A 14317-nucleotide genomic window follows, 5' to 3' on the forward strand; every position below is an offset into this window, starting at 1 on the left:
TAATTGTTTTGGCAGTCACAGGGAACTAACACAGTTAGGGTGCGGCCTGGGCATTGCGTGTTTTTGAGAGTTCCCTGGGTGATTCTAACGTGCAGCCAGGGCTGGAAACCCCTGGAATAGGGCATTTCGAGAGTGTCTCGTCTGGCAGTCTCCCTCAGCTCAGGGCTTAAATGCTTTCTGCAATATGATGATGTCTTCTTAATTACATTTGTGTTATCTTTTAGCGGAGTGAATATTTGATGCACTGTGGGGGCAGCCAGGGTATATAAAATCTATAGTAAGGAAATCAAAATCTTTATGTACAGGTATTTTGGTATCTGTATCTTAAGCACATACCTGGATGCCCAGGATTTTTGTCTCGAAGGCTGTTTGGGCTGTCTCTGCAATGTTGTTTGCTGCTGCTTTATTGGGTTTCTGAGTTATCCTGCCCCCTTCTTCTCCTGCCTTCCTGTCTTCCTCCTGCTGCTTGTCTCTGGGCAGTTCACTCAAGGCTCCTCTGGAAACCTGGTCTGAGGAAGGAGAAGGGACCATGCCAGGGGCTCTGTCAGCAGGGCTGAGGAAATGTTGTGTGGGGCGAGGAGGAAATGGCCACTGAGAGGTTTCTGGGATTTTGCCCCTTCTCCATATCCCTGCACAAGGAGATACTGTTTCTGATGTCCACTCACTTTTCCACGTAAACCTTGAGAAAGAAGATGTTGGGGAATGATAGGGATACTTGTCTTCAGGTACAGAGACTTTGTTACTCTTTTAAGGGCGTGGGAAATAGTTGAACTGACAGTTTGAGAGCTTCCAAAGGGTTGGGATTCCACACAAGTTTAGTAGTTTCTGAAGACTATGATTTCTCCACCATACCCTGCTTCTTCAAAAAAATATACGGTTATATAAAAATATATATACCGATACTGATGTGTGTGTGTATTAATACATTCCACAATGTGGATGACCCTTACAAACATGTCATGATCCCAGGGTCCTGCGATCGGGGCCCACGTCAGGTTCCCTGCTCAGCAGGGAGTCTGTTCTTCCCTCTCCCTCTGCCCCTCCCCTTCCCCCTCCCTCTCTCTCCCTCCCTCTCTCTCTCAAATAAATAAATAAAATCTAAGACAACAAAAACATTTAAATGTCCAGAAAAGACAAACCTGTGCATAGAAAGTAGATTAGTGGTTGCCTAGCGTTGGAGGTGAGGATGGGTATTAGCTGTGAGTGGGCATAGAAAGTAGATTAGCGGTTGCCTAGCGTTGGAGGCGAGGATGGGTATTAGCTGTGAGTGGGCAAGAGGGGTCTGTCTGGGGTGATGGGAATGTTCTAATGGATGAAAATGTGATCGTTGCTCAACCTGGCAAGTTTACTACAAACCATGGAGTTGTACACTTAAAATTATTTTGCAGTATGTAAAATAAACTTGTTCCATAAACTTGTTTAAATATACGTATGTAATATCAAATTTAATCCTGTTACTATCAGAGTGCATGTTAACTTTTGTAACCTGTAGTGTAACACACTTGTGGCAGGGCCTCATTTTCTCTGAAGGGGCTGGGCACCATGCACCTGTCTAATCCTGTGAAGTCAAGGCGGCAACACCTGCTAGAGTAATCCCAAGCGCAGGGAATTTTTCTCACTGGGTCTTCAGGTTAGCCTAGGGTCTTTCTCCTGCCAGGTAGTTTGGAAAAGTGACACTAGTTATTTCTCCTTTCAACATCATATCAGGATACGTACAACAGTTTAATAATAGTAATAATAATATAGAAGATTTTTCACAAGAGAATCATTAAAACCATATTACTGCCGTAGACTCTAAGTAGGGTCTTGGCTTTATTTTCTGTATCCATCAGGATGGACTGGTTGTGCTGCAATAACCAAAGTCACCCAGATTGCAGTGGCTTAAAAGAACAATAGTTTATTCCACACACTGCATGACTTTGAGGGTTGGTGGGGGGCTTTGTTCCATGTCATCCTAACTCAGGGACTCAGGGTGACAAAGTCTCCACCATCTGAGACATTGCCAATGTCATGGTATGAGGAAGAAAATATGGAGAAATACACATACTGGTTCTTAAATATTTCCACCCAGAAGTCACAGACATCTTTTCTACTCATGTTTTATTGGACAAAGCAAGTCACATGACATCACCTAACTTCAAAAAAGCAGAGGAGTGTACAGCTCCTTCCTGTTGGGAAATAGAGGGGAAGGGAAAGTGGGTGAGCAATGATAATGCTTGTCACACCCACTTCCACCAGAAGAGGCATCCCAGTGGTAAGGACTCACAAGCTGCCCTCTGCTGGGCGAGAGTGACCATCTGTCCTCTTTTGCCTGAAGGGTTTCCTCAGGATGAGGCACTTTTAGTGCTAAAAGTGGGAGAGTTTCAAGCCAGTTGAGATGGATAGTCACCCTAGTTGAATTTTGCCTTGAGTTGCGCATCCTGGGTATGAAGGATGGAGGGATCTCTTTGCCCATGAATACTGCTTTCAAAAAATCTGAAAATTATAGTCCAGGCCCTAGAGTAACCCAGCAAACCCTTTTGAGCCCCCCCCCTTTTAAAGATTATTTGTTTATTTACTTGAGAGAGAGAGAGTGAGAGAGAGAGGGAAAGCACAGGGGGAGAATGAGAGGGAGAAGCAGACTCCCTGCTGAGCAGGGATTCCCAACATGGGGCTTGATCCCAGGACTCTGAGAGCATGACCTGAGCTGAAGGCAGCTGCTTAACCAACTGAGCTACCCAGGTACCCCATCCTTTTGGGCCTTTTCATTAAAAATTGAGATTACTATATAGACTACTCTAAAAGTTCTCACTGGTCCCTGGCTCTAAGAGGGAATCTGAGGACTTGTCTCCCTGGCAGGGTTTGGAAACTTCCCTTGCTCATTCAAAAGCCATCACCAAGTTAGTCTATCCCATCCTGAGAGAGTTACCTACAACGGGATGAAGCTTGAGCCTCGGAGATGCTCACTTACACGGGGCCCTTAATGTGTTTAGGTGGTCGATGTGTTTCTATAAAATTTCCAAAGTAAGGTACGTTTGTATTCTTTTTCTGAAAGAGGGCTTCCCAAATTATATAACTTTTGAGGCCCCACAAAACCTGGATTGATTCCAGATTGCATCAGAACATGTCCATTATGCTCCTCATGCTTCACATGGAAAAAGGGCATGACTTTCCTCAGGAAAACCTTCCCTATCTTCCTGTGCTGCCTTTTCCTCTACTGTGTATTTTCAGAGCACCATGTACCTCCTATTCATAATACTGGAGTTGCAATTTTAACATTGACTTAAAGTTTATCTCCTCTAAGCGATTGCCCACTCCAGGAAGGCAGGGCCCATTTCTACTTTCACTTGTTACGTATCCCCAGCACCTACCAGCGTGCTTGGTATGTGGTCAGAGCTCAACAAATGTTGCATAAAATAATGTCAGAACACGGTGTATACTGCATGCATAAAAATTTATTTTAGTTAGGTTTATTTTGAAGAATTCGTTGTATGTTTACAAATATCTGGGGACAACCTGAAGTTTTGTAAAACTGAGGCTGACTGACATTGTTCTAGGCTACCATCCAGATATTGTATCTAGATAATGCAGATTAACACACATACAACTCTCGTGTGGGCGCCATTTCTACCTGGGGAAATTAAACCTCAGTTGTCCACGAATCTGAAACTATCTAATTTTAATATTCCATTTAGCTCCCAGAATTCCTTGAAATAGCGATCGGAGAAAGCTCAGCAATAATATAATACCCAGCAAAATAATCCTTGTTATATAATGACACTCTAATTCAAGTTGTGTAGCCATCATACAGTTCTTTTCATTGTCGCTCCAACCCAGCGCTTCAATCATACAATCCTTTTCAGTATTAGCAGTAGTTAACGTTTATTGAGCACTCGCTTTGTGCAGGGTACTGAACTAGTTACTTTACACGCACTAGCTAAATCCTAACAATACGCTTATGATCCTACTATCCTCATTGTGCAAAGGACAAAACTGAGGCTCAGAGAGGACAAGTAACTTGTCCAAGGTCACAGTCACAGAGTGGTGAAGTTTAAGGAGGAGAAGACTCCTGGTTGTCCTAATATTTTTCATTCTTCCTTTCTTTCTTAGTAAAATCTCTCAATTTTAGGCAAATAAATGAATGCAAATAAAATTATTGCAGTTTAGACGGGATGGTGATAGCATTAATTATCATATATTTGCACAGCAGAGACTTCATAATAATAAAAACAAAATGTAATCATCTTTCCTCCACTACTTAGCTGAAAGCTTATTTCCTTGGGCAGGTTTTGTCAAAAGCATTTGACCTTGAGACCTCGCCCAATTAAAAACCCTGTTGAGAAGTTTTTCACCTGATGTAACATCAGTGACAAAGAAAGAACTGGAGTTAGTGGAATTCATAACAGATGATGAAGGAACCAGAGGGTGTGACCTACTGTTAAAAGAGAGAAAAGGAAACTATTGTGTCTTTCTAGAAACAAAATGGAAAAGACTCATTATTTAGAAACTCAAAATAAACATTGATTTTGAGAACCGAAGACCTGAATTCTGGTCTAATCATTATCCTGGTCCTTCCGCCAGCTGCCTGTTTACCTCCTAGAATTGGACACGGGACCTTGTAGAAAAACAAGAAGACCAAGATCAACTAATGGAATTGGCGGCCATCTTAGTTCTTCGAAAATAGCTCAGAAGAAACGTTTAACATTTTCTCAGTCACTTTCTGCAGATGACTGTAAACAATGAAACAATTTTAGTTTAGTTAGTTCTTCCATCTGGTTTCCTGTGGGTTTTTTTTATTGCTCATTAATATTCACACCACCACTGATATTAATTATTAACTTTTCCTGGCAGTAGTTTTACCATATCACAGGGAGAGAGAGGGGATTGCTGATTCTGGGACCCACAGAATCATGGTGGGTGACTCAGTCCACCAGAAAGTGTATTTGCGGAACGATACTGGAGTGATAAGGAACACCTTTTACTGGAATAACACATTACACTTTCAATTTACTTTCACATGCATTAACTCATTTGACTGTGGTTACCGGTTACAGTACCCGAAGCTTGAAGATTCGAGGTCTCGGCACTCGCAGACAGGTCACTTTGTGCCTCTCTTTTCCGACCTATAAAGTGGAGAACACACTACCTTCCTCACCTATTACAAAGTTGTTCTGTGGCTCAAATGAAAATATGCGTGGGAATGCTTTGCAAACTGTAAATATCTGTGTAAATAGAAGCCATCATACTAACATAATATGAAAGATGAGGGAACAGAGGCTGGACTTGCTAAAGGTGACTGGGCAGATAATGGCAGAGCTGGGCTCCACCGTTCCTCCAGAAAGAAACACGTAGGGAGTGGAGATCTGCCGTTCTTTAGGGCCACCCAGCAGCTGAACCTCCTTGCCTAGGGGTTGAAGAGTCCCTCCCCTTCAGAGGCACACCCCTTCTGTCATTATTTAAACTGAAAATGCCACTCCCTTTCCTGGCCTCCCCTAAGCTGGGGGGCAGGCTGTCACGTGGGCCCTAGCAACCTTCTGCATCTGCCTTATGCCTTGGCTTGGAAGCTGGAGAGATGAAGAAGGGGCTGGACCCACACGAGCTCCAATGGTGAATGAAGTCTGCTGCCCAGTAGTGGCTGTCCAGGCTCCTGTCCTCACTGAGCCCCTCTGTGGAGTGATTTGGGTGTTGTTCCAGAGAGCAACTCTCTCTGGCCCTCCTGGAGAGTCTATGAACTAACAAGTTTCCAGGTGATGCTGAGGCTGCTGGCCCGTGGGTCCCACTTTGTGTAGGAAGGCCTGCTAAATTTGTTTTCAGATCAAGCTAACACCCTGACTTAGACTTACGGAGTCTGTCATCAAAAATGGAGAGGCAGGCTTTATACATAAAATGATACTAAAAAACACTAAAAGGAAAATCTCCATTTTTTTCTGGAATTACAATTATCCTATTGTCTCCTAAAAAACCCAGATGATATTAAATTTTTAAAATTAAGGAGAATTAGAATTGTGTTGAACAATGTTTTATTGTTCTGTAACAGCCATGGTGTTCATCGGAGACAGGACCCTGTGTCATAAAACTAGATCTGGATATCACTCTTTGAGTAGTTCCATCTTCAGGAGCACAATTAGAAAGGGGGTGTCAGGGGTTGTAGGAGGGGAGAATGATAACTTCCTAGCTGAAGTTTCTTTCCTCAAATTCCTTCTCACACACTTTCTGTCTCTAAGTAAATGAAACAAAGAGATAAAGTCTAGTGGGATAAAGGCAGAAACAGAATAGTCCTCCCCCAAATATAATAACATTTGTTGACACAGATGCCTAAAGACTAGTGTGAGTCAGCTTGGGCTGCCATAACAAGATGCCACAGCCCGGGCGGCTTCAACAACAGGCGTTTATTTCTCACAGTCCTGGAAGCGGGCAAGTCCAAGGTGGCAGCACACCTGGGTTTTGGTGAGAGCTCTCTTCCTGGCTTGCCATTTCCTCACAAGATGAAAAGGAAGCTCTGGTGTCTTCCTCTTTTTATGAAGACACTTATCTCATTTTGGGGGGCTCCTACCGTCATGACCTCATGTACACCTAATTATCTCCTAAAGCCCTACATCCAGAATCACCACATCGGGGGTAGGATTTCAACATCTAAAGTATGTGGGCAGGGGACACAAACATTCAGTCCATTACAACTAGATAAAGATTCTTCTAGATAAATGATTTAACTTCAATGCTGGAAGTCTGTTAGTTCTGGGCAAAGGGCCCTGTTGTCAGTTGTGGTGTGTTTCACTGGAAGGGAGGTGTGCCATTGTGAGCGCCGAGTGACAGGGGAGCAGTGGGCAACGCTCCCTTCTCCATGGAACCTGGAGGATTGCTTGTTTTGTCATTTGGAGAAACCGGTGCATAGCAAGTCTTAGGAAGCCATGAAAAGCATCTTCGACGAAAAAATTGGATGCCTTCATTCTAGAAAACAAACATCGAAAGCTCTAAGGTAGCTCAGAACCCAAGAGAATATATCAATGGCCTTCAGGAAGAAAACCAAGAGTGTTTGAATACATAACTAGAGACTTCCACTGGATAATGTCAGTAGCAAAAGAACTTCTTAGTGTTGATATCTTGGCTGCATCTGCTTTTCCAGCCCTGGTACAGAAGACGAGAGTCTATGACATGGAGAAAACAGATCTGGAAAGAAAACTGAGTAGTCTTTGCCATACTTAAATTAGGAAATGCCTGATCTTCTCCTACTCATAGCTTCAAGAAACAATTCTCACGCTGATCTTACAGTATCTTTTTTTTTTTTTTTTTTTAAGTAGGCTGCACTCCCAGCCTGGAGCCCAATGCAGGGCTTGAACCCACGACCCTGAGATCAACACCTGAGCTGAGACCAAGAGTCGGATGCTTAATCAACTGAGCCACCCAGGTGCCCCTGATATTATAGTATTTAAGGAGTTCTCCAAGATGTCTTCAGGAGATCCTCTCTCTTCAAATCTCTCTCCACTAATACTCCATTCTCCAAAAATTAAGATAAATAACCTTACTTTTTAATCTAAACACAAGCAGTACTCACATACAAATTTCATATAGTATTGTTAGTATCAAGTGAGATAAAAAATCATATAAATCAAATAGTGCTAAATATATAAATAGTAAAATTTTTCCTTAAGATGGATATCCTTGAGATACACTGTAGAGTAAAAACAAACTGAAAACAGTGCATGTATCACATAATTTTTGGGACAAACATATGTAAAAATGGTATTTTCTACAATATATAGGAAGATTTGGGGGAAATGGTCTGGAATGAACACTCCTAACTGAGAAGAGTACTTACCCCAGGGAAAGGATTAAACAACCACCACAAAACAAAAAATCCAAGCATGGGCTTAACCAACAGGGGCTCCCAAGAGCAAGCGTCATTTGGGCCTCAGAGAGGGAAGATACACTATCTTCATGGGTTTAACCAAATGTGTTGGGAAAAATAATAAACAAATATATTTAAATAAAAGGAGAAGGAGACGGAAAAGTAATCACTTTATCCCTTGCTGTCCTCTCCCATTCAAATGATGCCTTGGCCTCTACTTCCTCGGGCAAAGAGAGGCCAAAGCTAGAGTAAACTGAAGTAAATACAAGCCATTCAGTTCTTGGCCGGGGCTTCCTGACCATTTGCAGGACCCAGGGCTAAAGTAACGATGAAAGTCCATATATAATACGTCTAAATATTTAAAAGTTATAAATCAAGCTAGCCCACTGTTAGATGAAATACATTCTATTTTCCTGACTTGACAGATACTCCTGTAAAATGATGTGGAAGATCAGGTCAAGTTAGAGCTCTCCCAGTCCATCACTCGGAGTGAGGCAGCATCAGGAGAGGTCCATAGGCCACCCTCTTGGTTTTCCACTGCTTGCTTTGTCCGTATGGTGAAGGGCTCTGCACACACATGTGGACCACTCAGCTCCCATGTGGACCACCCAAGCGCCATCCATATCCTTTCATGGTCTCACCTTGCCCTGGCCTGTTCACTCGGGGTATGCTCCACCCATAGAAAGTTGGACATGGGAAAAAGGCCTATGCAGGCCCTAGAGTAGGCTTAGGACCATTTGGACAGGAAATTTGGGGTCTCTCGTCCCTTGAGTTTCATCTACAAGTTGGGTGGGGGAACAGTCTCCAGAAGGGCACATCCCTGGGGCCCCATTGGCTCCTCATTCTGTGGGAGGTAGGAATGGAGGCAGAGGGCCACTGTAGGGCCCCCTGAAGCAAGTTCCCAGGGCTGGCCCTGGCCTAAGGTCAGTACTATTCTTTGCTTGGGGGACTCCTGGACTCAGGTCCTGTTGAGTTAAGGGATTTCAGGGGTTATTTTGACTACATTATGTATAGAACCCATGTCAGTGAATTAGCCTCATTTTCCCCACTTTGTACAAAACATGGATAGTAAAAATATGAGCAATGCAGCCAGCATCAAGACTTTCTCCTCTGTGAGAGATGCCCAGGACTGGAACGGAGACTGATGAATTCATCTTATCATGTCATTTCACTGGAATAGCAGGCAGAATTGTCGACACTGTGTAAATCGTTCTCTCTCCCTCTTTTGCAGACCAAGTAAGGTTGAATTTACCCAAGTTGAGTGCAAATGATGTGATTCTACTGCACTAACCATAAGATCTTGTTTCCTGTTTGTATTAGTTATTTACTGCTGCATAACAAATTACCCTGAAATTTTGCTGCTTAAAACAACAAACATTTGCTATGTTGTAGTTTGCATGGGTCAGGAATCTGGAAGTGGCTTGGCCCACCAGGGCTGCAGGCATGAAAAGACTCGACTGGGGTGAAGGATCCACTTCCAAGCTCACTCACATGGTTGTTTACAGGCTTTAGTGCCTCACAGGCTGTTGGATCAAGAGTTTCAGTTCTCTGGGCCTCAGTTGCTTATCATATCATGTGGGCTTCCTGGAAGCCAAAGAAGGAAAATTTCAAGAAGGGGAGAATGGTCAAGTGAGTCAATGGCATATGGAAGAGCGTACTTCAGATCTAGCAGCGGCAGGGTAAACTGCTGACCTTAGCAAGAGTAGGCAGTGGGTCAGGAACAATGTTACAATCGGTTGAGAAGTGAATGGGAAGGAGGGAAAGGGAGATAGGGTCAGTAGATCCCAAACCAGGGTAGACCAACAGGTGCTGGGTTGGGCCATCTGGGGAGCTTTTAAAAAATAAGCCAATTCCTTCTAGTTAATTACAATGTATTATATACTTGAAAGTTGCTAAGAGAGGAGATCTTAAAAGATCTTATCACAAGAAAAAAATTTATAACTATGTGCGGTGGTAGCTGTTCACTAGACTTAGTGTGGTGATCATTTCACAACATATACAAATATGGAATCACTATGTTGTATACCTGAAATTGATACAATGTTTTATGTCAATTATATCTCAATTTAAAAAATACCAGTTCTGAGACATCCCCCCTTTTGGGAGCAGGGGCAAGGAAGCTGAGGTTGAGAAATGTTAAATGACTTGCTCAAATTCCCATAGATCGAAGAAGGCAGAGCTGGGGTTAGAGCTCAGGCTCATGTGGAAGCCAAGGCAACACACTAGTTGGCTCCCCACAAGCCCATGTGAACATGAACCAGCCTTTCACTGACAGCTGGTGGCCCTGTGAGAGTTCCATTATATGATCTATTAGAACCCCAGTTAGCTTATATATAAAGAGGGTGTAATGTTTACCTTGTGTTGTTATTGCAATGATTAAGATAATTTATTTTTAATGCCCTCTTGCCAGAGACCACTTGGAATACACCCATAGTTATACAAGCTGGACTTATTACTCATTGCATTGAGGGAAATGTACACCATAGGACACCATGAAGGTGTCTCAGCGAGAGGGTGTTAGAAAATATTATTAAAGGATTTGGGCTCTTGTTAACTGACTTGGGAGCAGGCTTAAGAAAGCAGGGATAGTTCTATGAATGTGTATCTTCATAAATCTTAGCCATAGAGAGGGCAGGCTAAGGCCATGACTGGCCAAGAAGCAGCAGTCCCTCTTAGTAGCCAGGATAGTGTATGTTTGGTATTTCGTGGCTTGGGCCATGTTCACATTTTGTCTGTGTTCAGACATGATTACTGAGTGGCCCTGTTCTTGTCTTGATCCATCATAGTCCCAGAGAGGCCTTGTCTGATGTTGATGTTCAACTGGAGAACACCAAGGCCCAGTTACAGTGCCAGGGCAGCTCTTTCTCAGAATATAAAGTATCAACTACAGTGTCGGACTCCCGGGTGTTCCACCTGTGGGGGTTATGACTTTTACTGTGCTCACGCACACTGCCAGCGCAGGACCTTTGAGTCACAGTGAGGCAGGCAGGGGGCTGAGACATTTGGAGGAATCTTAAAGACAGATTCAAGCTGTAATGAGCCATTTTCATCCCCAGCTTCAGGCATCACAGGAAGCCATTTCCAGGAGGTCAGGGGTATTTCAGTCTGTGGAGAATTTCAGAAACAGCAAAGAGAAGGCTGCAAGTGAGAGGGCCCATCCTGGACTCTGCTTTTGCCTCCTTCCTGCAGTAGCCCTGTAGTGAGCCAGACCTCGGCTAGATGCTGGGACAGCCAGCACTTCATGGAAGACAGACAAGCAACCATGCTGAAAAATGGGGTGAAAGAGAACAGTGTGCGGTGAGGGCCGCCAACCCTCCAGGCAGTGGTTCCCACGCTTTCCTGAGCATTGGAATCACGTGGGAATTTTTAAAAATATTGATGCCTGGGTCCCACTTCACTGATTGAATTGGTGTGAGATGCTACCTGGGGCATCGCTATTTAAAAAACTCCCTGGGTGGTTTAATGCATTGCAAAGTTCGGGAACCACGGGTTTAATCCATCCATCTTTACGGTTTGGGGAGGGGGGGAGGTCACGCAGACGTTCATCTGATCAAAGCTGTGGTACCTCATTCCAGGCACTTGTATTTTAGATACAAAACCTGACAGAATTTCAGGGGGTTTACAAATCCTAAGAAGAAAATCTGGAAACCCCTTGGTGGTGGGGGTGGTGGTGGTGTCTCACGGTCCCCAGTGAAAATCCCCAGATACGGGAGTAGCCAGCCCACATCAGGACGACTTGAGCTCTCTGACCCCTCCTCAAAGAATGGCGCTGGTCCTTCTTCACCGAAACCGCGCCTCATCAAGCCGAATTCCCTCAGGGCGAGGGCGCCGACAAGCAGCCGAGGCTGGGCCGGTGTGCGCACGTGTGCGAGTGTGCACGCTGGTGTGCACGCCGGTGTGCACGCGCGGGGCCGCCGGCGAGCGTGCGTTTCCGTTACCGGAGCCTCGGCAGCCTTCAGCTGCTGCTGCCGCTGCGGATGCGCGCCCGGCACCCCCTCCCAATCAGTCCCCTCCCCCGGTGGCTCTCGCTCGCCCTCTTCCCTCCCCCCGCAGCGTCGGCCGCCTCCGAGAGTGCAGGGCAGCGCTCCGCACGCGAGCCCCTCCAGCAGCCGCCCCTACGCGCACTGAGCGCCGAGCCCGGGGCGCGCGTGGCGCCCCCTCCCAGCTGCAGAGCGACGATGAGCCGCGGCGCGGGGGTCGTGGAGAGCAGGTGAGCGCATCTGCGCGGCTGGGGGGTTCGGAAGGAGAAAAGGCAGAGCGGGGTCCGGGGACGGCTGGGCCCGTCGACGTGTTGCAGGAGAGGCTTTGCCCCCTTCGGCAGCCCCAGCCCCTCTCGGGCTCTGCCCTTGCCCTGCGCGGGCGGGGGCGAGGGCTCCACTCCCGTCCCGGCATCCCTGCTCCGGCCGCACAAACAAAGCACACTTCGGCGGCGGCGCCTGCCCCGCGCGGCCACAGAGCGGGGGGAGCCAATGCGCCGCCCGTGCCCGACTGCGACCCTCTCTATCCCAGGCCCGGGGTCTCGGCGGGCGGCACCCGGGTAGGGCAGGCGGCGGCGGGGTCGCGCACAGGTGCCCGCGCGGGAGGCGGCGGCGCGCAGCTCCGGAGGCCCCGCGCCCCCGGCCCGGAGGCGGGGCCTACAGGCGGCGCTGCTGCTGCCTGCGGCCGCGTTTCCCTCCGCGTCGGCTACTCGGTGCCGCGGCGGTGGCAGGTGGGCCCTAGGTCTTCACATCCTCCTGGTGGAGGCGGCTGCGGGCGGGCGGCGGGTGCCGAGGGGGGCAGGTCGCCCGGCGGCGCCCCCTTGCTCCCCGCGGGTGGACTCGCGCGCTTCCCGCCTCCGCGGTGACTCTCCGCCCCCGAAGCTCGGTTTCTGCTGTCCTCATCTGCCCCTGGCTCCCGGGCTTCAGCTCTCGGGAGCCCCTGCGTCCTCTGTACCTGGAAGAAGACTTGGGAGGGCGCTCCAGGAGGGTGCCCGGGGTTTTGCTGAACACTGTCGGCTTTTTAAATTGAGTCAAGGGTAGGACTAGTTCCTTTAACGCCTCCCTTGCCATGTGTGGAGGCCCTACCCCGGCAGCCCCTCACCCCCCTTGTGGCGCTAACACAAGGTCTCGCGCACAGAAGGCTCCAATCGACATTGCTTGAAGGATTTCTATTACTGTAAATGTAGCCAATGCCTCTGTTTGTCACCAGACCTTTATCTTTTTTTAAGTTTTTTTTTTTTTTAAGATTTTATTTATTTGTCAGAGAGCGCGCGAGCACAAGCAGGGGGAATTGTAGGCAGAGGGAGAAGCAGACACCTAGCTGAGCAGGGGCTCCATGTGGTACTCGATTCCAGGATCCTGGGATCATAACCTGAGCTGAAGGCAGTCGCTTAACCGACTGAGTCACCCAGGCATCCCTCTCCAGAGATTTAAAAGCAGTTGCTTTTTGCATGGGAATGTTTATTAAGAGGTAGTTTGGGGGTGCTCTAAGGAGATTGTGGGCATGTTCTCCAGAGTTCCTGTCATCTGTAAAAGGAGGCTTTTATCATTGGATGTAGTGTTTCGGCACGGCGTGTGATGGGCGGTTTGTGAAATATATCCTTTAGGTAATCCTCTCATTGCCGTTAAGGGCTTGCAGGAAGTCACCCAAAGCAGCGCCGAAACGCTCAGCAAGGATTCAGACGGCGGACTCTTTTCTTCTAGGACAGTCACTGCTGCAAAACCCAAGTTTCTTTTTTTTTTTTTTTTTAAAGATTTTATTTATTTATTTGACAGAGATAGAGACAGCCAGCAAGAGAGGGAACACAAGCAGGGAAAACCCAAGTTTCGACAGGAACAGCTAGAGCAAGGAGAGACTGCCAAGGTTTAAAGTGTTCAGGACTTCAGTTTTTCGTGGATCATTAAACATCAGGCCCACTTTCTCACAGGGAGGAGGGACGTTTGTTTTTCTGCCACTGTCCTTTAAAACACTGTTGCAATCAGGAAGGCAACCTAGAAAAGTCTGTGTGTAGATAGGTTTTACTATTTGATTTCTTGATGTGAGAATCATGAATAAAACCACAGTAGGACATGAACTGAGTCCACATTGAACATCAACAACTCTTCTTATAGAGGTATCCACCCAATAGCAAGTCTTGGGAGTGATTGTTAAAGAGAACTTGGAATAAATTATCTTTAGAAGTAAAGGTTCCCCCTGCCAAAGCAATAAAGGGAGGAAGTGAATTGAAATGTAGTATGTGACATTAACACAGTCATTTACACAAACAGAGCTAACTGAATTTTTCTGCTGGCCACTCAGAACTACCAGCCCTTGCTTGTCTTACTGGAGGATATGGACCTTCGCCACCTCTTTCTGTGGGGTTAGTCCACCATCTCTGATCTTTCTGGCCTCTTCAGGGAGATTGTTGCTAATGTGTCATTTTCGTGTTTCAGCACGGCAACAAAGTCCATAAAATTCAGTATCAGCCAAAGGTGAGGGGCAAGTCTCTGTAAACTGTAAAGCACCCTACAGACG

At 46.4% G+C, this 14317-nt stretch overlaps 1 protein-coding gene across 1 annotated transcript in view; it reads left to right on the top strand.

Annotated features, from left to right (window-relative positions):
- LOC103677367 overlaps positions 1–14317 on the top strand; it is a 70933-nt gene that overhangs the window by 27138 nt on the left and 29478 nt on the right. The window contains exon 2 of the mRNA XM_040636574.1: positions 11588–12035. Within this exon, the coding sequence (XP_040492508.1) occupies positions 11588–12035 (448 nt within the window). The remainder of the gene's footprint in view (positions 1–11587; positions 12036–14317) is intronic.

This window comes from Ursus maritimus, unplaced genomic scaffold (assembly GCF_017311325.1).
Source record: "Ursus maritimus isolate PB19 unplaced genomic scaffold, ASM1731132v1 scaffold_20, whole genome shotgun sequence".
NCBI lineage: Eukaryota > Metazoa > Chordata > Mammalia > Carnivora > Ursidae > Ursus > Ursus maritimus.